The sequence below is a fragment of the Perognathus longimembris genome, chromosome 13 (genome assembly GCF_023159225.1).
Source record: "Perognathus longimembris pacificus isolate PPM17 chromosome 13, ASM2315922v1, whole genome shotgun sequence".
In the NCBI taxonomy this organism is placed as follows: domain Eukaryota; kingdom Metazoa; phylum Chordata; class Mammalia; order Rodentia; family Heteromyidae; genus Perognathus; species Perognathus longimembris.
Window position 1 is genome coordinate 60,399,653 of NC_063173.1, and position 26,648 is coordinate 60,426,300.

At 63.9% G+C, this 26,648-nt stretch overlaps 1 protein-coding gene across 2 annotated transcripts in view; it reads right to left on the bottom strand.

Annotated features, from left to right (window-relative positions):
- Cpt1a (carnitine palmitoyltransferase 1A) overlaps positions 1-26,197 on the bottom strand; it is a 35,918-nt gene extending 9,721 nt beyond the window's left edge. Inside the window, exons 1-12 of one of the 2 annotated variants that reach the window (XM_048359694.1) lie at positions 22,922-23,209; positions 13,265-13,416; positions 11,523-11,668; positions 9,529-9,700; positions 8,928-9,029; positions 7,491-7,628; positions 6,893-6,970; positions 6,679-6,786; positions 5,413-5,500; positions 2,844-3,039; positions 661-849; positions 466-571 (exon numbers count right to left, since the gene is read on the bottom strand). In XM_048359694.1, coding sequence (XP_048215651.1) covers positions 466-571; positions 661-849; positions 2,844-3,039; positions 5,413-5,500; positions 6,679-6,786; positions 6,893-6,970; positions 7,491-7,628; positions 8,928-9,029; positions 9,529-9,700; positions 11,523-11,668; positions 13,265-13,405 — 1,464 coding nt within the window. In that variant the 5' untranslated portion in view covers positions 13,406-13,416; positions 22,922-23,209. Of the gene's footprint in view, positions 1-465; positions 572-660; positions 850-2,843; positions 3,040-5,412; positions 5,501-6,678; positions 6,787-6,892; positions 6,971-7,490; positions 7,629-8,927; positions 9,030-9,528; positions 9,701-11,522; positions 11,669-13,264; positions 13,417-22,921; positions 23,210-26,088 lie in introns of those variants that run through there. The other variant, XM_048359695.1, reaches the window with a different exon arrangement.
- Positions 26,198-26,648: the final 451 nt, after the last annotated feature.

A 26,648-nucleotide genomic window follows, 5' to 3' on the forward strand; every position in this document is an offset into this window, starting at 1 on the left:
GCTCAAGTAGTAGAGCACCTGCCTTGAGCAAGAAAGCGCAAGGACAGCGCCCAGCCCTGAGTTCAAGCCCCAGGATTGGCACAAAGAAAGCTGGTTGGAGATAAGAGGTTTGAAAACGCTCTGATCATCCTAAGAATGTCCACATTCCCCACAGCGTAAAGAGCCCCCACGAGAGCCGCTGCTCAGCAGTGGGTGGGTGGGGAAGACACAGACCCGGGTGGGGACCAGGGGAGGGGTTGGGCTAACGCGGCTGGAGTCTCTGCAAGTGGAGGAACGGAACGAGCCGGGGGAGCTGTCTCAGGAGGGGGAGACCGGCGGGGGCACAGCGGTGAGCCCCCCTGTGCACGACCCCCCCACCTTTACTGCAGTGCCGGGACCGCCACGCCCCGAGCTGTGACCACACGCACACGCGCGCACACACACGTGACGCGCCCTGCGGCCAGGCCGGCCCCGCGCCCCGCTCACCTCCCACATGTGGGCCACGATGGGCGCGTCCGCCCACGAGTGCTCGGCGTTGATGCCCATCTTGCCGTTTTTGAAGACGATGAGCGTGATGGACTTGTCGAACCACCTGTGGGGGCGCGTGTGGTTAAGGCAGCTCCGCCGGGAACAGCCCAACCTGGGGGGGGGGTAGGGGGGCGGCGTGGGGCGGGCCGGCACCTGTCGTAACACTGGCCGTGCAGGAGCGACTTGGCGTAGCCGTCCAGGGACGCCACGGGGTCCTCCTTCCTGTACCCCTGCTCCGTCTCGTCCAGCGTCAAGAAGAAGGCCGCCTTCTCCACCGCGTCCAGGGACTGCTTGTTTCTGCCCCGCCCGAAGTAGGCCTGGCGACACTTGGCCCACGGCACCCTGTGGCAACGATCGGATGCCGGGGATGGCACTTTCGTGACGGGCCTTGGCACCTTCCCGCCCCTTCCAGAAATTCCCTGAAGGGAGCAGCCGACGGCCCGCTGGCTGGACGGACGCCACGGTGTCTGTCTGAAGGAGACGTCTGGACCCAGGCAGAGCCAGGACGGCGGCACCGTGGGGCTGTTACCCACTGAACGCCGGCCGGCCAGAACACAGCGGAGGGGGGGCCAGGCCACCCCCACCCATGCGCCCTCCCCTCCCTCGGAGCCAGCCCCGCGGAGAACATTCCCCATGCGGACTCCCATCCTAGAGGCTCCAGGCCAACCATGTCCAATGTGGGAATCGAGGCACAGACTCAGTCACGGCTACTGAGCAGCAGGGAGAGATGCAAACCTAGGCTGCCCCCCCCCCCCCCGTGCAGAACACAGGTGACCACGTGACACTGCGGGCCGCCTCCCCGTGCCCCTGTGCTCTCCACATGCACCCCAAGGATCATGGCTGCCTCCTTCTTCAACTGCTCCTGGGTCCCCACGAAATACCCGCCCCGAGTCTAAAGGCAGCCAGGCATCCCGGAGCCTCCCAGGCCAGGCACAGCACCCCCACCTCGCCCCCTCGGGGACACCTGCTGTCTACAGCCTGGAAGCGGAGAAGTCAGAACTTAAAATGTGAGTCACTAAAGATCTTGTTAGCTGGACACTGGTAACTTCCCCCTGTCATCCTAGCTCCTCAGGAGGCTGAGATCTGAGGATCACGGTTCAAAGCCAGCCTGGGCAGAAAAGTCTGTGAGACTCTTATTTCCGATAAACCACTCAGAAAACCAGAAGTGGCGCTGTGGCTCAAGGGGCAGAGTGCTAGCCTTGAGCAAAAAGAAGCCAGGGACAGTGCTCAGGCCCTGAGTTCAAGGCCCAGGACTGGCCAAAAACGAACCGGGTGAGAAGCTGAAAAACTCCAACAGCAAGCTCCCCCCACTCCCTTACCCTCCATCCAGGAGGAGCAACATGGCGGCCTTCTACCTGTGGATGCTCAACTCCAACCCCATGAAGAGAGACGGCCATTACACCTCTCCTCCCGTGCTGTGAATCGCGAGGGCCCGGGCGGCCCGTCCCAGCTCGGCTGTGCTCAGGCCCCAGGCCCAGCCCAGCCCCTGCCTCCGGAGGGAGGGCTCGGCTGGAAACTCACGACACAGCCGGGGGTCGGGGCGGGGATCACCATGGAGCCCCCAGACGCGGAGCCCCTGCCCTCCCTCCCTCCCTACTGGATCTTACGTGGCGATCAACCAAGGCCTGATAACCTTCCCCTCTGTGGTGTGCGTGTGCGCGCGTGCGTGTGCCAGGGAGCCAGCAGAGCCAGCCACGCGCTGGAGCTGGCGCAGCCCAGCTTCACAGGCCCCCGTGGGGTCCCTCGCGTGTGGGACGCGGTGCGTATCGGGAGACGCGAGGAGCGAAGGGGGTGGGGAGGGGGGAGACGCGGGGCCCGGAGCCAGGACTGCAGTGTGGGCGCGTCTCCTCGGGGCATCGCTGCAATCTCGGGGTGTCGCGGTCATCCACAGGGCCGCGGGGCCTCGGGTGACAAAGGGACGGCGACCCCACCCCAGCCCATCCCGCAGAGCCCCGCCCCACCCAGCCCGCGGAGCCCCGCCCCCTCAAAGCCCCGCCCCGCCAGCCCGTGGAGCCCCGCCCCCCGCACAGCCCGCAGAACCCCGCCCCTCGCACAGCCCTCGGAGCCCCGCCCCACCCAGCCCGCGGAGCCCCGCCCCCTCAAAGCCCCGCCCCGCCAGCCCGCGGAGCCCCGCCCCACAAAGCCCCGCCCCTGCCAGCCCGCGGAGCCCCGCCCCCACAAAGCCCCGCCCCTGCCAGCCCGCGGAGCCCCGCCCCCACAAAGCCCCGCCCCTGCCAGCCCGCGGAGCCCCGCCCCCACAAAGCCCCGCCCCTGCCAGCCCGCGGAGCCCCGCCCCCGGAGCCCCGCCCCCCGCACAGCCCGCGGAACCCCCGCACCTGTCGCCGGCGGTGAGGGCGGCCAGCCTGGCCTCCCCGGGCTGCGGCTCCGAGGGGTCGTCCAGGATGCGCTGCATCTGCTGCTCCAGCTCGCGGGGCCGCAGCAGCCGCCCGCTGTGGTACAGGGGCACCCGGAAGTAGCGGCCCCGGTGGTACACGGCGAGGTGCTTGCTGTCCTTCAGGTGCTGGATGGTGTCTAGAGCGGAGAGGCGGGCAGTCACTCCGGCCTCGGGGACACGCCGCCCGACAGCCCGCGTCCCCTGGGGAAATCCCCCACGACTTCCTTTTCCTCCGGCAGTACTGGGGCTCGAACTCAGGGCCTTGCACTTGCTAAGCCCCGGGCCCTCTGCCACTGAACCATGCCTCCGGCCCGGGATCACAATCCAGTCGCGTGGACTTTTCTGCCTGGGCTGGCCTGGAACCGTGATCCTCCTGACCTGGGCCTCCTGTGTAGTTGGGTGTGCACAAGTGCACCTAGCCCCTGATTGAGAAAGGGCCTGGAGACCTTCCCGGCCTATGCTGGCCTTGAACCGTGATCCTCCTCATCTCAGCCTCCTCAGCAGCTAGCATTACAGGCCTGAGCACACCACTGTACGTGGCAAATATAGAACTTTTTATTGCAGTGACATTAAGAAAAGAGAGAGCTCAGAAGAACCGAGAAGGAAACCATGCCGGTGGGCAGCTGGACTGACTGTAAGAATGGTAGCCTGCCCCACCTCCACATTCCAAGGCAGCCTAACCCTAAAGCCCCCGTGGAGGAGAGAAGAGCCAGGACACGCCCCGAGGACGGACTTGCCAGAGCACACTCCAGGATTCCTCACAGCGCTTCAACAGTCTCAGACCAGGACAAAATAACCGGGGAGGGGATGCTTAGACGTGAGAAGGCCCAGTGTCCACCCCTCCCGGCATCCACCGCGCGTTGGGGGGGGGGTGTCCTTCTGTGGCTTTCTGTGTGGGGCCGGAGGGTAAATCCAGATCCTTATCTCACAGGAAACAGAAAAGTCACGTCTAAGTAGATCAGTTATTCTAAGTTGGCAGGCACAGTGGCTCACACCTATGATCCCAGCTACTCAGGAGACTGAGAGATCTCAGGATCATGGTTGCAGTTCAACCCGGTCATGGCAGACAAATACACAAGACTCTCGCCTACAATTAACCACCAAAAAGAGCCAGAAGCAGAGCTCTGGTTCAAGAGGTAGAGCGCCTTGAGCACAAAAGCTCAGGGACAGTGCCCAGGCCCTGAGTTCAAGCCCCGGGACCGGCACGCACGCGTGCGCAATGCACGCACGTTGCCAGGACTGGCACCAGTGGCTCACACCTCTAATCCTAGCGACTCAGAAGGCTGAGATCTGAGGATCGTGGTTCCAGCTCAGGCCGGAGCGTCCATGAGACCCCTACCTCCACGAAAGCAGCAATGTGGGGTGTGGAGCTCTGGCAGAACACTGGCCTTGAGCTAAAAAGCGGAGGGGCAGTCCCTGGGCCTGAGCTCAAGAACCAAAAGTTCGTAAGTAAACAAAGCAACACTGTTTACCTTTCATGAAAAAGGGAATGTCTTGTTAAGGCACAGAAGCCTGGAGGGAGAAAAGCGACGGAACTCCCAGGTTATTTTGGTTTGTTTTTTTTTTGTACTGAGATTTGAACTCAGGACTTCCCACTTGCTAGACAGACGCTCTTCCGCGGAGCCGCACCTGCAGCCCTTTTCTGCACTGGCGACTTTGGATCGGGTCCCGCTCTTGCCTGGGCCAGTGTGGACGGAGCGCCATGCTCTTATGCGTGCTTCTTGCTTAGCTGGGATAACAGCACCCAGCTGTTGGTTTAGAAGCAGCCTCTCCTGCGTGTCTGGGCCGACCCCAAGCCAGGATCCTTCGGATCACAGCCTCTCAAGTAGCTGGGGGGGGGGGGGGGCGGGGTGGAACTTTCTGGACTGTTTAAGGATACACTGGTAAAAACCACTTTGGGGAGCAATGTCCACTGTGACTGCCACTGGGCCTGGGTGCAGGGCCCCCTCCACTGCATCATCAGTACACTTAGGGTCCCCCCTGCCCCCCGCCGGGCGGCCTGGGGCCTCACGGACAAAGGAGCGCAGGAGGCCGGGAGACCCTTACGACCTGCGACTGTGACGGGGCCGAGGGCTAATTCCCACGGGCGATACAGGGCCCGCGTGGAAGAGCTTGGGGACCGTCCGGGCGGTCAGCTCCTGGGGTCCCAGAGGACCAGTTCCCAAGACCCAGTGTGCACGGAGACCGCCCTTGAAGTAGAACGGCCGCTCGGTAGGACGGCTCCTGCCTGTAGCCCCAGCGACTCGGGAGGCTGAGATCTGAGGATCGCAACGCAGAGCCAGCCCGGCAGGGAACGCAGTGAGACTCCAGCTCCAAAATAACCAGCAAAAGGCAGGGGGGCTGCAGGCGTGGCTCGAGCGGTGGGGCTTAGCAAGCACGAGGCCCCGAATTCAAATCCCCATCCCACCAAAACGAGCTCCATAGGATAACCCTCAAGTGAAGAGCAATGAGAATCCGGGGACAGGCCCCCCCCCGCCCCGGCCCCGGGGAGCCCCCGGCACCCCACTTACCCGTCTCCTCCCCTGGGATGCGGCACGTGTTGAACAGCCGCTCCCACTGCGCGGAGCAGAGCGGGACCGTGGACCCCAACACGCGAATCTGCAACGGACACAAGGGTCACCCGTGGGGGCCCACGCACGGACCAGGCTCCCGACGGCCGCGGCTGGCTTCGCGCCGCTCCCCGAGGCGCCAGGGCCCACGCTCCGCCCCTGCTTCTGGAAGAGTCCATCCAGACAGATCATTCCTGAACTGGCACCGACACCACAAGACCAATGTCTCGTCCCGTAAGCCAGGCTTTATCTCAACCAACCCCAAGGCCAATTACAGAACTGGAGGGGAACGCAAGCCGGGGCCTGGGGCAAGCTCACATCTGGACCCCTGGCGACCCGGGAGGCTGAGGCGTGAGGGTCGCAGGTCAGGGCCGGCCTGGGCAGGAGAGTCCGGGAGACTCTCATCTGATTCACCACCAAAAAGCCAAAAGTGCAGGCATAGTGATGCCTGAACTGAATCCCAGGACCAGCACAAACATTAAAACAAAATGAAAGTACAATAGACAAATATCCATTTAGAATACAAAAAAAAACATGAACTCTTAAAACAAAATGGCTGATAAAAACTAACCCCCCCCCCAAAAAAATACATGTAAGCCATTTAAATAGCTACTACCCCAGCTAAGAGCATAAAATGAGAGGCCTGTGGTTCAGAGCCAGCCCAGGGACACACATCCACAGGTCTTTTAAAATCTCCAGTTAGTCAGCAAAAGGCCAGAACTGGAGGTGTGGTTCAAGCAGAACACCAGTCTGGAGGGAAAAAGGCTAAGCAAGAGCACGAGGCCCTGAGTTCAAGCCCCAGGGTCTACAGGAAAGAATCTCATAAGCTAGTGATGGAACTCAGTGGAGAGCACTAACCGAGCGTGCGCAAGGCCCAGGGTTCCATCCCCAGTGCCAGAAGAACAATTCAAACTGAGTGTCTAGATTAGTGAAAATGCAAACTCCGTCTCTTGCTGGGCATGGCGGTTTACGCCTGTAATCCCAGACACCCCGGAGGCGAAGCTGGGGAAGATGGCGTTTGCCCCTCATCCCAGCGCGTCAGCAAGCGCCAAGGGGAGGATCGAGGTCCAGGTCAGCCCCAGCAAAACGGTGAGAATCTATTTAAAAAAAAAATACGCGCAAAGGGCCGGGGTGCGGCTCGAGTGCGAGCGCAAGGCCCCGAGTTCAAACCTCAGGACCGCCAAAACGGGGGCGGGCGCGGCGCTCCCGAGGCACCGCGGTACGCACTGGTTTGATCTCCTCCCGGTCCAGCTTGCGTCGGTAGAGCAGCATGGCGTGGATGGCGTTGCCGGCCTTGGCGGCCTGGATGTGCGTGGACTCGGCCAGTATCTGGTCCTGGGGAAGGGAGGGGCGACCACACGGGGCGGGTCAACCGTGGGGAGGACGACTCGCCACGGGGGGCGGGAGGACTCACCACGGGGTGGGGGGAGCACCCACTCACCATGGCATAGTAGTTGCTGTTCACCATGATCGGCCCTCGGCCCCGGAGGTAGATGTACTCCTCCCACCAGTCGCTCACCTGGGGGGGGGGGCAGACAGACACGCTCAGCGGCCGCGCCCCCCCCCCAGCGGCCCCGCGCCCCCGAGGGCACAGCGGCCCCCCAGGAAAACCACCGACTGCCCTTGGTCCACACCGCAGTTCCCGCGGTGACCCCAGCCCCAACACTGGAACGTTACACAGAAGAATTTCACGGAGAAAACGTCTCCGCAGGCCACGCAGTTCAAGACCCGGCTCAGCAAAAAGCAAGACCCCCAGCTCAACGAGCCGGAAGGCCAGGACGGCCCACGCCGGCCACTCCGGCCACGCGAGAGGCCCGGGCCGGCCCAAGGGAACACGCAAGGACCCTACCTGAAGAATAACCAGGACACACAAGGCCTGGGGGGCCCTGGCTTAGGGGGGAGAGCCCCCGCCCAGCGGGTGTGCGGTACGGAGCTCCCCAGCACCGCCCCCCAAAACTGCAAATGTACCTAAGTACCCCCAGTTAGTACCCCCCTGCAGAGAGACTTCGCCCCGCGGAGTCACACGCGGCCACACTCACGTAATTGGTGGCCCACCAGGATTTCAACTTCAGGTACCACTGCAGTTTGGGGCCCAGGTTGGCCGCGAAGTCCTGGGCGAGCGCCGTCATCCGCTGGAACTCCCCGTCCTTCATCAGCGGCTTCACGGACTCCAGGTACTGCAGCCAGGGGACGGCAGGCACCCCGTCAGACCCCCACCCGCGCGCCCCGCCTCGCGGGGGGCCCAGAAGGCCCACCACGTCCACGTCCCCAAGGCCCTAAAACCTTCCCATCCCCTGCCATGGTAACTTTTTACCTGTGCCGGTCCTAGGGCTTGAACTCAGGGCCCTGGGCTCTTGCTTGCTTTTCCACTCAAGGCTGGGGCTCTGCCCCTTGAGCCACACCTTTGACTTCTGGCTTTTGGGTGGTTCATTGCAGATAAGAGTCTCCCAGACTTTCCTTCCTAGGCTAGCTTAGAACCGCCATCCTCAGATCTCAGCCTCCTGCGTAGTTACGATGACGGGCGTGAGCCGCCAGCACCAAGACACTGCTCGTTAAAGATGAGTGAACCTTGGGGCTGGGGATATGGCCTAGTGGCAAGAGAGCTTGCCTCGTATACATGAGGCCCTGGGTTCGATTCCCCAGCACCACATATACAGAAAACGGCCAGAAGTGGCGCTGTGGCTCAAGTGGCAGAGTGCTAGCCTTGAGCAAAAAGAAGCCAGGGACAGTGCTCAGGCCCTGAGTTCAAGGCCCAGGACTGGCAAAAAAAAAAAAAGATGAATGAACCAAGGAAAATAGCCCCAAATCCCCATCACAAGTTTAACCAAGGACCACAGGGCTACGGTCACTGCTAAATCTGTGAGCTGTGAGCTGGCGGCTCACGCCTGTCATCCTAGCTACTCAGGAGGCTGACATCTGAGGATCACGGTTCAAAGCCAGCCCGGGCAGGAAAGTCTGTGCGACTCTTAACGCCAATTAACCACCAGAAAACCAAACGGTAGAGCACTAGCCTTAAGCAAAAGTGCCCAGCACCCAAGTTCAAGCCCGAGGACCGATAAAAACAAAAAGAGGCTGGGTGCTGGTGACTCCCACCTGTAACCCCAACTTCTCGGGAGGCTGGGGCCTGAGGATCACAGTTCAAAGCCAGCTGAGGCAGGAACGTCTGTGAGACTCTTTATCTCCAGTTAATCTCCGAAAAGCTACCGGCGGAGCTGTGGCTCTAGTGGCAGAGCACCACCGAGAGTGCAAGGCCCCGGGGGTTCGAGCCCCAGTAGAGGCTTAAAAAAAAAAGTTAAAAATGGGGTCTGGAGGTGTGGCAGGGGCCCTTGCCTAGCGAGTGCAGGGCTGTGGGTTCAAGCCCTGGCGCCCCCAAACCCAGACACGGGTAAAATGGGAAGTTTCACGTGGAGGCCCCGCGTCGCGCACAGTTGGCCGCAGGCGTGGGAGGCCGCCCTGCCGTCCCGCACCGCACCTACCCTGTTGACCGTGTCGCTGACGGCGGGCACAGGCTGGCGGGGCAGGGACGTCTGGAAGCTGTACAGCATGGGCTTCCGGCCCGAGAACACCTTGACCATGGCCTGGAGGAGGAAACCAGCGCCTCAGCGGAGGGGGGCCCCGAGGCCGGGCCTCTCCCCACGCACCCCGTGGGCCCGTGGCCCTGGGAAACAAAGGCAGACTCCCACAAGAGCCAGGCTGAGGGCTGGAGGCATGGCTCACGGGGTACAGCACCTGCCTCACAAGCTCAAGGCCCTGAGTTCAAGCCCCAGCACCTCCAGAAAACAAAACGAAACCAGGCTGAGCCAGGGGTCGGCGGCTCACGCCTGTAACCCCAGCGAGTGGGGGGGGGGGGGGGCTGAGAGCCGAGGCGCGCGCTCCGAAGGCAGCCTGGGCAGGACGGTTAACCAGCAAGCGGCTGGAGGGAGAGCCAGGCCTGGCTCAAGCGGCAGAGCGCCAGCCTCGAGCGGAAACACACACACACACAGGGACGCGCAGAGGCCCCAAGTCCACGCCCGGCCCTGACACGCACAAAGCTCTCTCACACACGCACACCCCACCCCACCCCCACCCCGTCCTCACCATCCAGACCCTGGTGGAGCGGCTCATCTTGCCGTGCTCCAAGAACATCCAGCCGTGGTAGGAGAGGAGCACCTTGAGCGAGTAGCGCATGGTGACGATGAGCGCCACCCACAGGCCGGTGCCGAACAGCACGCTGCTCACCACGCTCTTGGCCTGGCAGGACAAGCGGCCGCTGCGGGGGAGACAGGACGGGCGGAGGCCGGGCGTGAGTGGGGAGGGGGGTGGGGCTTGAACTCCGGGCCTGGGGGAGGGGGGGCGGCGCTGTCCCTCAGCGCTTCAGCTCAAGGCTGGCGCTCTACGCTCTGACCCACAGCCCCGCTCCCGGTTTTCTGGTGGTTCTCTGGAGATCAGAGTCTCAGGGACGTTCCCGCCCGGGCTGGCTTGGAAGCGCGATCCTCCGATCTCGGCCTCCTGGAGAGCCGCTGGTGCCCGGCTGAGGCCGGCGTCGTGCACTGAGAGCGTGCCAACGCGGAAGGACCAGGTAGGAGGTGTGGCGGTCACACAGACCTGTGCACTGTCATCCCCAGACTTCAAATGCCTGGAAACGCCATCACAGATCACCAAAGAGAAAAGGAGACAAATCACCAGCCGGGGGGGGGGGGGCGGGGGGCGGTCTTAGGTCTAGTTGTCCTGGAAGTCTCAAAACACAGTGACAAAAACAGAGTGACAGCTTGGGGGGGGGGGTCTCAACAACATCTGCGCACGGCGACAGGTCCGTATTATCGCAGCTACTAGAGAAACCCAACAGGGCTGGCCCAGACAGGAAGGGAAACCCTCGTTCAGAAATCACCACGTCAGAAAAGGCTGGAGGCCCGGCTCACGTGGTAGACACCTGCCCAGCACGCCCTAGGCTTTGAGTTCAGAACCTCCAAAACAAACCGTAGCCCAAGGATGGGCGCGCCTCCCCCCGCCCCCCCCCCACAAGGCCGGTCTGAAGAGCCCCGCAGGCCGGAGCCCCTCGCCTCTCACCCGGCCTCGCTAAATCTGGGCCACAGAGGGCCCCGTTTACTGAAATAGGCCCAGAGGAGCAAGGAGTGAGTGAGCGTGTGTGTGTGTGTGTGTGTGTGTGTGTGCGTGCGCGCGCGCGCCAGTCCTAAGGCTTGAACTCAGGGCCTGGGCACCGTCTGGTTTTGTGCTCATACACTTGAGCCCCAGCGCCCCTTCTGGCTTTTTGGCGGATCGTCGGCGCTAAGGGCCTCGTGGGCCTTCCCGCCCAGGCTGGCTTTGACCCGCGATCCTCAGCCCTCAGCCTCCGCGGGGCTGGGCCGGTAGGTAGGCGTGAGCCGCTGACGCCCGGCTGGGGGGGGGGGGGTTCCGTCGTGCCTCCCACAATCAGGGACACCCACAGCCTCCTTTTCAGCCCTACCGGGGCGCCCCCCACAGGGGCCGTGCAGACCCTCGGGCCGCCGCCTCCCAAGCACAGGCGGAGCCAGGGGGCCCCGGCCACACCTCCGCCCCAGTCCCAACGCCATCCGGATCCCCGCCATGCAGAAGCCCGACGGCAGGCCTGTCAGCCCAGCTACTCAGGAGGCTGAGGTCTGAGGATCGCAGTTCAAAGCCAGCCCGGGGGGAAACATCCCCGAGACTCTTATCTCCAATGAGCCAGTGGCGCGGTGGCTCACATGGTAGAGCGCCAGCCCTCAGCAAAGATCCCAAGCCAGAGTGTGAGGACCGGGGTTCAATCCCTAGCACCACACAGAGTAACGTTTAAAACGTGGCCCCACCGCCGGCCACCATGCTGGCAGCAAGGCCTTGGGGCCCTGGCCACTCTCTCGGCCCAGTCACCAGGGGGAAGTCGGGGCTCAAACTCGGGGCGGGGTGGGGTGGGGCGGGGGGGGGGCCTTACCACCAGGCCAGGGAAGGGGAGCGTGGCACAGGAAGGAGGGGACGCGAGACTGTGGGTCACCGGACTGCAGCGTGTCAGCCGGACGCACACCCGACAGGACAGCCGTGGCCCAGAGGGATGGCCACGGGACGGGACTCGGGATACTCACGTGGCGACCGTGTCCAGGGTCCGGTTGATCCTCGTGATCAGCCCCAAGGAGGGGTCCACCTTGGTGTAAGTGGACGAAATCACGCCGACCACCACGATGAGCCAGCTGGAGGGGCTGGCCGGGAACACGCCGGTCAGGACGCCATTCTGCAAACGGGGGCCAGCGGTGAGCAGCCCTGCCCACGCCACCGTCCCTGGCCGGTTCTGCTCAAAGCTAATGCTCTGCCACCCGAGCCACAGGTCCATCTCTGGATCTGGGGTGGTTAGGTGGGGATAAGAGTCTCAGTGACGGTGGCGATCTCCGTCTCCCGAGTAGCTCGGTGACAGGCGTGGCCCGTCAGCTCTCCCCTTGCTACGGTTATTTTTGAGATAGGGTCTCGGTTTTGGGGGGCTAGGCCTACCGATCCTACTATTTTTAGAGATAAAAACATTATTTTAAAATAAATGAATTCATTAAAGTTAAACAGAGCAACGTGGACAGGACGGCCCCACGCTTCACATCATGGGTCGCCAGTCCACGCGGACGCCCTGCCGGCCCGGCTCCCTCCAGTGACCGTCCACCCCCGCGCGGCAGGTCTCGAGGGCCTGGCCAGCTCTTACACCCACTTCACCCTCGGGGGGCGCCCCCCTCTGCCCGCGGCCCGCCTGGGACCACCAAGGTCTTCAAGCCCACAGTCGCCCTTCCAGGATTTGAGAAAGAACACTCAACTTGGGCTGGGGAAGTAGCTCAGTGGTAAAGCACTAACCCAGCGGAGGGAGGGAGGGAGGGAGGGAGGGAGGGAGGGAGGGAGGGAGGGAGGGAGGGAGGGAGGGAGGGAGGGAGGGACATCTGAAAACAACTAAAATTAATGAAGAAAGATGTCTACTTTGAAAAAAGGATAACGTTCCACGTGTCTAGATAATTGAGAACACGTGTGTTCTGGAATTCCCGTGGACCGTGTTCAGTGTTTGAACACTTTATCAGCAAATCAGTCGGTGCATAACACCACTGACGTTTTGAAACATTCCTTGAGCTCTCTCTCTCTCTCTCTCTCTCTCTCTCCCCCCCTCCCCTTCCCTCCCTTCTTCCCTCCTTCCCTCCCTCCCTCTCCCTTCCTTCCTTTCTTCTTTCTTGGCCTGGGCAGAGCAGAGCTGCCCTCTGGCCCTGACCGCCCGGGTCCTTCCCCTGACCACAGGCAGGTTAGGGCTCCACCAGCGCTACGGGCTCGAACCAAGAACCCAGTGAGCCAACCAGGCATGGGGGGGCAGGCCTGCAGTCCCGGCTACGCAGGAGACAGGGGTGGGAAGATTGCAAGTTCAAGGCCAGCCTGGGAGACTATGCCACAAAAGCAAAATTAAAATTGTTTAGGCTGGGCTGGGGATATGGCCTAGTGGCAAGAGTGCTTGCCTCGTACACATGAGGCCCTGGGTTCGATTCCCCAGCACCACATATACAGAAAACGGCCAGAAGTGGCGCTGTGGCTCAAGTGGCAGAGTGCTAGCCTTGAGCAAAAAGGAAGCCAGGGACAGTGCTCAGGCCCTGAGTCCAAGCCCCAGGACAACAAAATTGTTTTTAAAAAGTCTGGAGGCATAACCCAAGTGGTAGAGCACCTGCCTAGCAAGCCTGAGTCTTGGGTTCGAGCCCCAGCACGGCCAGAAAAGAGTACTAGTAAAGTCTGTGGGCTACTACAAGAGGGAGAGCCGTGGGGCTGGGGCTGGAGGCTACGTCCTCCTAGGCAGAGACTGAACCACAGGCGGGGAGACCTTGAAGCGGATGAACTTCTTCTTCCAGGAGTGGAGTCCCGAGAGGCAGATCTGCTTCAGGGCCTCGTGGCTCAGCCGGAGGTCGATGCCGTCGGGGGTGACGGTGAACTGGAAGGCCACAGCCTGGTGAGCCTCTGCCATCCTGAGATTACCTGCGCAGAGGGGGAGGCGGAGATGGGCGCCCAGAGTCCTCCTCTCCCGCTGCGCGCTCGCCTGTCCCCCGTGGCCGGTCCTGTCCCCCCGACGCTTCTGCCAGGAAGCCCCGGGGCATCACAAGGGCCCCACCTGCAGCACCCCTGTACCCCAAAACTCCCCACCATTCCCAGCCGGCACCTCAGGCCCGGCTGACAGGCCGCCTTTCCCCAAGGATGCCCTGGGCCCAGAAGAGCTGCCCGGTCCCCCCCACAGCCCCCTCTCCCCAGACGGCTCCCACAGAGCACAGCGACGTCGACAAAGACTAAAGGGCCGGCACTGGTGGCTCCCTCCCGCCCTCCCAGCCGCCTCTGGAGGCTGAGATCTGAGGATCACGGTTTGAAGCCAGCCAGGGCGGGAAGTCCACGAGACTCCTATCCCCAAGAAGCTACCATAAATAAATAAACGGGGTCCGGAGCCAGCAATGCACGCGTGTATGTGACGATCTGAAAATCGTGACTGCGAGCTAGCTTGGGGAAAGAAAGCTGTGAGACGTGATCTCCAATCAAACCAGCCAAAAGCCAGAACTGGAGCTGCGGCTCGCGTGGTAAAGCACCAGCCTTGAGCACAAAGGCTCAGGGGCAGCGCCCGGGCTCCGAGCTCAACTGGAACCACAGAGGCAAAAGATGGAAAGGAAAGGCCGCCCGGAAGCGCGGGGAAATCTGCCTCGTGCAGGGCCGTGCGCGTCCTGAGCCCAGGAACCACTTTCCTGTCTGCCCACCGAGGGCCGCAGGAAGCCTGGACGGCTCTGCCTGGACGAGCGAGAGCCGGGCAGCCATCCACCCCCCCCCCCGCCCCCGACGGCGACCAGCTGGGTCAGCCCTGTGTTCCCTCAACAAATATTTGCCGGCTGCTTCTCAGGTGCCAGCAAGGAGGAGACCTAGACCTGGCCCGGGCCAAGGGCGGACACGTGTCCCCGCACTCGGGGCGAGGAGAGGTCAGCGTGGGCCGCTCCCGCCGGCGACGGGGCTGGGGGGGGGGGGGAAGCCCAGGGGCGGGAGGGCGCCGTGCCGGGGAGCTGGGCGGCACCGGTGCGGGCCCGGAAGGGCCGGGTCTCGTGTTCCATCCTGGGCAGTCACGGCAGGGACCGCAGCCAGCCCGCGCCATGCTGGCAGAGCTGGGGACAATGTCCAGGGAGGAGGTGGGGACACGGACGGCTCCGGAAGCCTCCGCCCGGGTGGGGGCTGGGAGCCGAGAGCCCCCGCGTGGGAGGCTCTGGGAACGAGGGCCCCGGGGGTCCCCTCTCAGCCCCTCCGCCTGCGCCGCGTGTTCCCCGCGCTCACCCCCGTCCTCTCGGCCAGCTCCCCCGGGGGCCGAGGCTCACGGTCCCGGCCGCTCAGCTCCAGGTAACCGCCAGAAAGCCCGACGCGGAGCTGTGGTTCAAGCGGGAGAGCGCCCGTCTCAAGGGGAAAAGCTCAGAGACAGCACCCAGGCCCTGAGCTCAAGCCCCAGGACGGGCACACGCGCACGTGCGCGCGCAAACCGAGGGGAGGCCCTGCACGAGAGCGGTGTTGCACGCGCATCCAACGCGGACTCCCGGGTCAGAGAGACTTCCGTTCCGGCATGAGCAGTGTTCACTCCAGGGGCAGAACGTCCCCCCAGAACGCTCTTGCTGCCGGTGAGGCTCTGACAGCCCCACTGCTCAGGCCAGGGCAATCCCAATTAATGGCAGTTTGACGCCAGCCTTGGCAAAACATAAGCGAGAGCCCGTTCTTAACCGGCAAGTCGGGCAAGGTCGGGCACACCTGTAATTTAAGTTCTGCGGAAGAAGGATCAAAGTCTGAGGTTGGCCCAAGGCAAACCTCCTAGACCCTATCCAAAAATTACAAGCCAAGCCAAAAGGGTGGGTCTGCGGCCTACGCCCGTGGTGAGCTCCAGGCCTTGAGTTCGAATCCCAGTTCCAAGGGGATAAGCATTGCAGAGGACGTAAAGTCAGAACCCTAGCCGCTGCAGGGAGGGGGCGTAGAACAGCCACGTTGCTGAGCAGTCAAATGATCCTTGAACCCCTCCCACCCCCACCCCCACCCCCACCCCCACCCCTCCATCCAGCTTCTCATACACAAAACGTCCCAAATAGGCAAATCTAGAAGCCAGATTGGGGCTGCCAGGGATAATGACAAAGGAAAAGCGCAATTCTGTGGAGAGTAAGAAAAATGTCCTATAGGCTGGATGCCAAGGGCTCCTACCTGTAATGGAGCTACTCAATCAAGAGGCTGAGAGCTGAGGGTCGCGGTTCAAAGCCAGCACGGGCAGCAACGTCTCTGAGACCCTTACCTCCAACTAACCCTCAAGAAGCCGGAAGTGGCGCTGTGGCTCAAGTGGTAGAGTGCTAGCCTTGGGACCGTGTCCAGGCCCAGAGTTCAAGCTCCAGGACCTGTGCATGCACACACAATTCCTAAAACTATGGCAATAGCAGAACATGTAAATATTTTTTTAAAAACTACAGAAAGAACAAGGGAAAGTGACATTGTCCAAAAAGAAATTATTCTTTACCCGACGTATGTAACTATAACCTCTCTGTACATCATCTTTATAATAACAACTTAATAATTAGATTAAAATGAATTACCTTTTTTTTTTTGCCAGTCCTGGGGCTTGGACTCAGGGCCTGAGCACTGTCCCTGGCTTCTTTTTGCTCAAGGCTAGCACTCTGCCACTTGAGCCACAGCGCCACTTCCGGCTCTTTCTATATATGTGGTGCTGGGGAATCGAGCCCAGGGCTTCGCGCACGCTAGGCGAGCACTCTACCACGAGGCCACCTTCCCGGCCTCCATAACGAACTCTCTTAAAAGTAAGAAAAAACCCACAGAAGCACAGGCATTAGAAGAGGACACGGCGGAAGGGCCTGACCAGAGGTGCCGTCCGTCCCACTGGAGCAGCCGAACCCCTGGCCTGGGGGCAGGGAGGAGGGCCGCCTGGTCCCCGCCACAGAATGACAGGTCTGGGGCCACCCTGCGTTATCTCGTCTTTCCCTGAACCTCAATTATCCTGATTAAATTCCCCGGCTGAATATGCCCAAGCGTGGCTTCCTGGTGGGGGATGGGCAGAAGTTCCCGTAAGCTGGGGGGGGGGGGGTTGAGGGACACACACACACACACACACACACACACACACACACACACGTTCCAGGTGCCCACTCCCAGGCAGGCTGCTCCCCCCCCCCACCGTGGGCCCCTCATGGGATCCACAGAGAAGTGCAGAGACAGGAAGGTAGACTGAGGCAGCCAGGGCCGGTGGAGGAGGCTGAAGAGGCCCAAATGCCACCTTCCTGTGCCTCAGTCACGGGGGATCTGCGTGCCAGGCCCGGCCACCCTGCCCCTGACCCCCCACCCCCCCACCCCACCCCCACCCCCACCACAGGGACTTCTGCCACCTGCCTCCCGCCCGCCACCAGGTGGGTGTGCGCAGAGCCTGGGCACCAGAGCCACTCCCAGAAGCTGCAGCCGGGGAGCAAGGACGGCGACCGGGATCTGCACCCCGGCCCCAGCGTGCCCCTGAGGCCGCCGGGACCCGGAACTTTCTCCTTCAGAGAAACAGCCCGCCTGCCCTCCGCCCTCCCCTCCTGGCAGAAGCAGAGGGGCCCAAGCTCAAGGCCAGCGGTGGGGAGAAGGAAGCCCTGGCCAGGACACCGGAGCCTCCGCAGGCCACGGCCGCGCCCCGTGTCCACACTGAGGCCCCGTCCTCGGACCCCGCCCCACACCCCGTGCGGGGGGCCTCGGGGGGCCGGCTTGGGGGGGGGGGGGGAAGCTCACCTTCCACTGCCACCAGCCAGGAGGCGCCTGGAGCCCGTGACACATTCCTGTCACCTGGGGGGGTTCCCGATCCCCTACCCACCCCGTCCCACGCGCTGCCCCGGCCAGGGCTGTCAGGACGAGGGGGGCGGGGCCTCCACTCTTCAGTCAGCCAGACCCTCCCAAGCCTGCCCGGACCCGGCTCCCACGCGCCCACGCGCCCCGCTCCCGGCACACCTCACCCCAGCCACGGGCAGCCCGCCACCCCCGACCCGGGCCCTGCCACCTGCGCAGCCAGCACCTGCTGCCGCCCGCCCCGCCCCGGCGTCCCCAGGGCCCCACGGAGCTCTGCTGGGCTTAATGGGGGAGGGGGGGTGTCACCTACCACCCCGCAGCGCGGGGGGGGGGTGGCCCCGGGAGACGCGGCTCTGCCGCAGGGCCTCGCCCGCACCTGTGCCCCACGCTCTCAGCGGAGACCGGAAAGAGCACACAGGAAGGAAAGCAGCAGAGAGAAGGGAGCGAAGGAAACACACAGGGGGGCGGGGAGAGGACTCGACTCCCCCCCACCACCACCACGGAGGGAACATTCTAGAATGCCCCCCGCCTCTGGGCCGGGGCTCGGGACAGGAAGCATGAGGCCCCCACGATGCCCCAGGCTGTCCGGGTGGGAGGGAACGGCCGCTCCTTGCCCTGCGCCCCCAGACTGGCCTCGGGGAGCAAAGCCTCGGGGTGCAGGGCAGGCAGGGCCTTCCAGCTCCCATCCCGCGTACCAGGGCTCGCCTGGGCTCTAGAGGGCGCTGCCACCCCTCGAGGGGGAGAACCGCTTCTGAGAGGGGCCGTGGCGGGTGGGGGGGGGTGCCCACCAGGCCCACGGGGAGCTCACCCACACCCCCTGGCCTGGAGTCCCCCGGGGGCCGCCTACCGCCAGGCTGGGCCACGGTGACGGCGCGGTGGGCTCCGTGCGAGGTCTGCGCCCGGCACTAAGCACCTTACGGTAATCCGTTCCCACGGCGGCACCCAGGGGCGGCTGAGGGGCCCGGGCGGGGAGCCACGACCTATTTTTGTGCTCTGGGAAGGAGGGCCGCATGGGAGCTGTCCCCCTCTGCCCCCCCACCCCCCGGGGGGGCTTTTCTCTGCCATGGGAGTTGCCAGCCCCTGCACCCACATTTCCAGGCTCAGGAATTCTCCAAGACGGGTGCTACGCTGTTATCTACGCTGGCTGCCACGCTGTGTTTAATCTTGCAGACCACGTCGCATTTAGGGGTTTTGCTTTATTTTCCTCCTTGTGTAGGCACCAGGGCTTGAACTCACGTCCTTGCACGCTCACTTAGCTCTTTCCCCTCAAAGCTGGCACTCTACCACGTGAGCCACGGCTCCACTCCACTAAAGTCTGGTAAACGCCGTTCATTAGTCTGTCCAAGGTCCTCCTTCGGGCCTTGGCGCATGGCTCCGCATGCCGGTGCCGGGGTGATCCCCTATCATCCACAACCCTGGCCCCCCAAGCCTCTCACCTCCGAGACGAGCAGGCCGGATCGCAGCAGGCCAGGCAACGGGGCAGCCTCCAGAAGAGAATCTAGCTTCCTCGGGGGGCCAGGGGCCTGGCCCAGCCCCTGCCCTCCACGCAGGCAGCCAGGGAGGAGAGGAGGGAACAGGTCAGCGGCAGGCCTCCCCCCTCACCGCCAGAGCCCAGAACCTGCCCAGAGAAAACAAGCCACGTGGAAAGCCCCTCCCGCATCCCCACGGACGCTAGGACCAGCCCGGGGGAGAGCGCTTCCAAGAACACATCTTTATAGCACCGGAATTATGTAAATAGATTGTGCTGGAGGACAGATTTCAACACAGCCTAGCAGCCACGGGGCGGGGGGGGGGGGGGCAGGTGAGTAGGTGGTGGCTGGGAAAACAGAAGAGGAGGAGGAAGAGGGGCCTGCGCTTGCCCCCCCCCCCCCCGTGCCCTCGCCGGGCATCCACCCACCCTGCCTGCCTACTCAGGAGGCTGAGGGACCAGGATCTCCCTTCGGAAGCCAGCCGGGCGGGGACTCCTACCCCCCACCAACCGCCTACAATGCTGGACGCGGAGCTGCGTGTGACTCAAGGGGTGAGGGAGCCAGCCTTGGGGAAAAAGAAGCTCCGGGATGGCATGAGGCCCCGAGTTCAAGCCCTAGTACCGCTATCAAAGGGGCGGGGGGGGGGCGGGGAGGGAGATTCCCGAAGTTACAACACACGTAAAATTAGGTCAGCGGAGTAAGCAAAATGCAACTGCAGCCAGCAGGAAAACGACAGCGCGCTCTCACTCCCTCTCTCTGACACAGACACACGCACACACGCACACACGCACACACGCTCCCATCTTCCTGAAGAACGGCCCCGCTCCCAGGCACCGGGCCACGCCGCCCGCCATGAATGCAGACGCAGCCGGGCTGGGAGCGCCCCAAGACAGGCCAGCCACAGGGGGTGACAGCCTCAGGGAGCACCAGGGACACTGCAGGCGAGGCCTCAACTCCAGCCCTCCAACACCGCCTCCAATCCGGGGGAAGCCTGTTCCCAGCTCTGTGGTGTGATTTCCGAGGTGGTACCCCAAACGCCGACAAGGGGATCCCAGGAAAGTTCCGGAAGGAAAGCTTCAGCCCATGGGTTTCCTTAGAACCAGCATTTGGCGCAAGGATGGCCACGACTCTGAAGTCGGAGGCAGGAAAAAAAAAATGCGTGCTGTGGATAGGAGCTCCGAGGAGCAGCCTCTGTGTGTACGTGTGTGTGTGTGTGTGTGTGCAAGCACACGCACGGGCCTGTAATCCTAGCTACTCAGGAGGCTGCGATCTGAGGTTCGCAATTCAAAGCCAACCAGGGCAGGAAAGTGGGTGAGACTCCTATCTCCAATGAACCACCAGGAAACCGGAAGTGGCGCTGTGGCTCAAGTGGTAGAGCACCAGTCTTGAGCTGAAGAGCTCGGGGACAGCGCCCAGGCCCAGAGTTCAAGCCCCACAACCGAGAGAAAGAGAGAAAGAGAAAGAAAGAGAGAGAGAGACAGAGAGAGAGAGAAAGAGGGAGGGAGGGGAGGAAGAAGGGAGGGAAGGAAAGAAAGAAAGAAAAGAGAGAGAGAGAATACCCAAGCTGGGTGGGATAGTACAAGCCTATAATAATCTCAGCTACTTAGTGGTGCAGGCCAGAGGATTGAATCACCTGGGAGCAGAGATAACAAAAGAGATGATAAAGAGATGATATGGCCTAGTGGCAAGAGTGCTTGCCTCGTATACATGAGGCCCTGGGTTCGATTCCCAAGCACCACATATATAGAAAACGGCCAGAAGTGTCGCTGTGGCTCAAGTGGCAGAGTGCTAGCCTTGAGCAAAAAGAAGCCAGGGACAGTGCTCAGGCCCTGAGTCCAAGCCCCAGGACTGGCAACAACAAACAAACAAACAAAAAAAAAAAACCCACCCACCAAGAGCCCAGACCTCTCCTTGTATGGGATTCTGTCCCCCCAAAAGTTCTGAGGCCACAGCTGAGCTGTTCTGCCTCCTCTGTGCCTGCCACCCCCCCCCCTTTGGCACCCAGAGTGGCACTGAGCTTGTCAGATCCTGGCTTGTAATTGGGGCAACACACAGTACGGTTACACCCACAAGACCCACCCATGACCCCAGCCCTGAACGCACCCAGGCGCTGGCTGACAGAGGTTGGGGAACCACGGCTTCCAGGCAGCGGAGAATGGCTGGCCGCGTCCCCACCCAGGGGGCGGCAGCGCTGTCTATGTCGGGGATCGTACTGTGCGCGTGCTCAAAACCGTCCCAGCCCGGTGCCAGCGGCTCGCGCTGCGACCCCAGCCACCCAGAGGCTGAGGTGGAGGCGGGCAGGCAGGCAAACCCGAGCTCCTCGTCTCCAGTGAGCGGCAAAAAGCCAGCGCGAGGGGCGTGGCTCGAGCGGCAGAACGCCAGCCTGGAGCCCACACGCAAAGGGAGAGAATTCAGGCCCCGAGGTCAAGCCCCAGTACCGCCGCGCACGCGCGTGTGCGCGCACGCACGCCCCCTTCACACCCTGCTTCTCGATGCTCATAAACTCCCACGACACGGGCCCCAGGTGCTGAGCCACCACCCTGCAGGAGGAAATGGAGACCCAGACAGGCCCTGGTCAAAGGCTTCGTCACGTCCAACCGGACCCCACCGGGGGACGGGACGGGGTTGGGGGGGAGACGAAGGGGGGTTCTGCCTGCCGGGTGACGGAGGAGCAACTTGGCAAAGAGCCATAGGACAGACCTGGGTGTGAACTCCGGCTCCCCGGCGCCGGGACCTGGAGGACGTGTCACCACCTGCCCCCCCACACCGTGACCCCTGGCCCGAGCCCCCTCCCCACCCCTCTCCCCTCACGGCCCCGGCCGTCAAGTCTTTGAAGAACATGCTCTCTACCGGTCCGGCTGGGGCCACCACGTCCTTCAGGAACGTGACCGTGCCCCCTGCCCCCCCCCCCCCCAGCTCCAGGTCCGCTTGTCCTTCCTCGGCCCCCCTTCCGGCTTCCACACTGGCGCCCAGCTCCCAACGCCCACCGGGTGTGCACAACAAAGAGGAGAGCGCGCAAGCCCGGCGGGGCGGCCCGGAGCCCACGCCGAAAACTTCCACAAACGAAGAAGCAGTTCTTCCATTAGTCACCCGGGAGTCACCGCGTGTGACAACTCCTCAAAGCTACCGGGTGTGCACTCTGCACACAAACAGGTATTTCCAATGGGATGGGAGAGGATTCGTAATGGACAATTTGGGCCCGGCGCTGATGGCTCACGCTTATAACCCTAGCTACTCGGGAGCTGAATCTGACAGACCAGCAAAAACCTAGACGTGGAGGTGTTGCTCAAGTGTTAGGGTCCCAGCATGAGAGAGAGAGAGAGATTAGCCTAACGTCCCTGTCCTCAGGGTCCACTCCCCATCGAGGGACAAGCTCAAGAGTCAGGGGACGGGGCTGGGGATATGGCCTAGTGGCAAGAGAGCTTGCCTCGTATACATGAGGCCCTGGGTTCAATTCCCCAGCACCACATATACAGAAAACGGCCAGAAGTGGCGCTGTGGCTCAAGTGGCAGAGCGCTAGCCTTGAGCAAAAAGAAGCCAGGGACAGTGCTCAGGCCCTGAGTCCAAGCCTCAGGACTGGCCAAAAAAAAAAAAAAGAGTCAGGGGACACAGAGGAAGAGATCCCCAGGGAAGGGGTCACTGCGATGGTGCCTTTGACCTGGTCTCAGGTGCACAAGTTCTGAGAGTCCACCGACTCCCTCTGCTCCCCGCTTCCTTCCGGCGGGCTTCCTGGGGCACACACTGGGTTAACGATGGCTGCAAAGGACTCCGCGACACCAGGAGCCCGCAGCCAGCCGCGGGAGAAGCGGTGCCCTGACATTCTGTCCTTCCTTCAGGCTGTATACCTCTCCTGGAAACTGAGGCCAGGCGGCTGGCCCTAGCCCTGCCTACACAGGGCGAGTTGGGAGTGGAACCAAGTGACCCTCCAGTCCCCAGAACAAGGCCGTGTGCCACCAGGACATGAGGAGGGCCCTCTCCTGTCACCCAAGAATTCCAGGGGCTACCATGGCTCCTCCATCCTCAGGCAGAGTCACTGCCCTCTTTGTGAACCTTCCCAGAGGCCACTGGAGCACCGGGGCCAGCTCGGGGGACGGCAGCTGCTTCATGAACGCCCATCCGACGCGGACGTCAGAGGAGCTACGGGGAAGGGCAAAGGTGGACTCTTTTCAGAACCGGGCTGCCACGTTACCCAAACAACAAGGCAACCTGGCGTCAAGTCAGGGCTGCGGGCACCCCATGTCCAGCAGCTATTGGCACGGGGTTGAAGTTGAAGGCTACAAAAGATAACAAATATTTGAAATCAGCCACGGTACATGTTCCTTGTGTCAGAGAGCGGATTTAAAACAAAATAAAAACAAGACCAAAAAGAATCATGCATCCGGCACAAGTCAGGCCGTTATTTCAAAATCAAAGACTGACATTAGCTACAGCCTCAGGAGTGGAAAAGGATAAGGCCACTCTGCCCTTTTAAGTTCGCCTGTGGCCCTGTATTGTTTACTTTCACAACAATAAAGCCCTTATAAGAAAGGCTCCTAAGACAGTCCAGGTTTCCATGGTTGAAGTGTGGGATTTGCTAGGTATGCCCCCTTTTAAAAGAAGAGTGAAGATGGGGTCTCTGGGCTCTGAGATCCCTGCTGGGGAGAGGGAAGATGGGGTCTCTGGGCTCTGAGATCCCTGCTGGGGAGAGGGAAGATGGGGTCTCTGGGCTTTGGGGTCTCTCTGGGGACAAGCAAGATGGGGTCTCTGGGCTCTCCACAGGGGGAGAGGGAAGATGGGGTCTCTGGGCTCTGAGGTCTTCTCTGAGGAGAGAAAGATGGGGTCTCTGGGCTTTGGGGTCTCTCTGGGGACAGGCAAGATGGGGTCTCTGGGCTCTCCATAGGGGGATAGGGAAGATGGGGTCTCTGGGCTCTGAGGTCTTCTCTGAGGAGAGAAAGATGGGGTCTCTGGCTTTGGGGTCTCTCTGGGGACAGGCAAGATGGGGTCTCTGGGCTCTCCACAGGGACAAGATGGGGTCCCTGGGCTCTGAGATCTCCACTGGGGGAGAGGAAGATGGGGTCTCTGGGCTCTGGGGTCTCCTCAGGGGGGGAGCCTCCTAACAACAATCCACCCTGAACCACCATTTTGTACCGAACGCACCAATTCTTCCGGAATTCAAGCCTTCAGAGCCACAGGGCCCGGCGGCCCGCCGCAGCCTCGCGGAGTGACTAGACACTTTTTCCAACAAAAGGAAGAAGGAAAACGGTCAACCCCGGTGCGAGGGGCGGCCCTGGGTCCCCGCGGGCGCCGATCCGGGCTGGGGGGGGGGGGGGACCCCGCCTGCGGATCGGATCCGGGCGCGCTTGGACCGCGGCCCGGGAGGACGCGGCCGGCAGCTGCGGCCTCCGCGCCCCGCCCTCCCCGCCCCGCCCCGCGTCACGTGACGGCGGAGAAAAGTAGGGGAAAGGTTACGGGAGCCCCCCCTCCCTCCCCCCCCCCCCCGGCGCGCCGCGGGCGCGCAGATCCAGTTCCCCCGGCCGTGCCCACGGAGCCCTTCCGGAGCCAGCGCGGCCGCCGCCCGGCGACAGCGGGCCCCGGGGCGGCCGCGCTTCCCGGGGGAAGGCCGGGGCCCCCGCTCGGCCTCGCGGACGGCCCGGGGCGCGGGGCGGCGGGTGCCGGACGCCGGGTGCCCCCGCGCCGCCTCCGGAGCGCGCGCGGAGGGGGGCGCGGCGAGGCCCGCCGGGGTTTTATGAATGGGCCCGGGATTGGGCAAGCGCCGGCGGGAGCCCCGAGACTCCCGGGAGACCCGGGCCGACCGCTGGTGGAGCAACTGGTTTCCCGGGCGAAGCAACTCCGTTAAGCGCTCTCCGGACGCGCGCGGGGAGCGCGCGGCGGGCGCCCCGGCACCTGTCCCCGGCCCCGCGACGCGGGGGACGGGGTGCCGGGGGAAGGTCACGACCGGGCGACGCCTGGTGGGAAGGAAACCAGCCATTTGCATGAGAAAGGGCCGCCCTGGCTCCGGGCCGCGGGGACCGGGCACCGCCTCGGCATGCTAATGGTGCCCACCGCACCGCCGGGCACCGGCCGGCCGAGCCCGCGCCCCGCGGCGCCGCCCCCGGGACCAGGGAACGGGGGAGGGGGCGGGGCGGGCACGGTGCCGTCCAGCCGCCCCCCCCCCCGGCTTATTTAATCCATTTAAGCTTGTGGTCTTGACAGAATAAACACGCCTGAATATCTGGACCGACCAGAAACCGGACTCCGGCGGGAGAGGACGGCGAAACGCAACACGCGCTCCCCGACTCGCTTTCGTTTTGCCGGGTGCTGGGCTAACGCGGCCGGGCGTCGGCGGGGCGCGCGGTGGAGGGGGGCGGAAAGCCCGCCGGGGGGCGGGGGGGGGGCTAAGTTGGTTCCGCGCCGGAAATCGGGTCAGTATTTGTCATTTTTAACTCTTGAAAGTTGATCGAGGCCTCGTCTTCGTTCCCGGAAACCGAACCCCGGTTTCCATCCTAACAGCCGCCGGCCGGTGGCCTCCCCCGCGCCGCGCGAACGCCCCCCGCGGCCGGCGGGTCCCGGGGCGGCCCGGCCGCGCCCTCCGCCTCCCAGGCCAAGTTCGCCGGGCCTGGTCACGTGACGCCCCGCTCGGGGCCCCGCCGGCCCGCGCGACCTTGCGCGGACCGTCCGCGCCCACCTGCCCTTGACCCCGCACCGCGCCGGGGGGGGGGCGGAGGGGGGAGAGGGGGGGCGCACCCAGGCCCGGGGTGCGTCCCGTTCCCGCCCCGCGCCATGGGCGTGTCCCGACGGCTGCATTGCGGGGGCAGGCGAGGGGCCCCGGCGGCGGCGACCCGCCAGCTCCCCGGGCATCCGGCCGCCGCCGCCCCGTACCTGCCCGCGGAGGGCCCGCCCTCGGGCGGACCCCGGGCCCCGGCGGCGAGGAGCGGAGCCCGGGAAGAAACCGGTGGCCCCACCAGCCCCGTCCGCGACAGAGACGTCGGGACCAGACCCCCCCGACCCTCGCGCGGGCCCCAGACCCAATACAGCCGCGACCCGGAGGGACGCGGGACGGGGATCGGCGCCTGCAGCCCCGCCGGTCCCCGGCCGCAGGTGTCCCGCCACGACCCGAAGGCCGAGCATCCCTCCCGGGGACCCGCGCGCAGCCCACCGACCCCGGGCGGACCCCGCACCCGCCCGCCGCGCCCGCGGGCGGCTTCCTCCCCGCACACCCCACGGCCCCCGGGCCCAGGTGGGGACCCCCGCGCCCGCCCGGGGTGCGGCCCCCCTCCCGAGCCCCGGTCCCGGCGGTCCTCGCGCGCGCCCCGCCCCGCCCGGGCCCCGCCGGGCGGCCCCGCTCCGCTCCGCACCCCGCGGCGCGATCGGTCTTACCGAGCCGGCGGACGGCGGCGCAGCGGTGTGGGAATGAGCGACCGGCCTGCGGGCGCCGGGGGCGGGAGGGCCGCGGGCGAGGCCGAGCGCACCGACGCCGGCCGCCGCGGATTGGCTGAGCGCAGCCGGGCTGCGGCACGGGCGGGCGGGCGACTCCCGGCGCGCGGGGGGGGGGGCGGGGCGTCGGGGGCGGGGCTCCGGAGCGCCGGCGCGCCCCCTCGGGTCTGGGCCCGCCTGGGTCTGAGGACAGAATCCTGTCGGGTGAGCCTCGGTTTCCGCATCTGTAAAGTGGGCCAGCTCAGGAGGGCCGTGCCCGTAAAAGCCCCGAGCGCGGTGCCTGGAGCGCTCGCGCGCCAGGTTTATGGGCATCGCCGCCCGCAGTCCCCACGGCGCCCCGAGGGCTGATGCTGTTTATCCCCGACACCGCCCCGCACAGAGGATGACTAACTTGCCCGAGATCACAAGTCTCTCCCCAAGTGGCAGTGGCGCCAGCAGAGGCGCCGGGGGCTACGGGGGGCCCGGGGGAGCCGGGAGCTGCAAGGGCACGGGGAGGGGGCGGG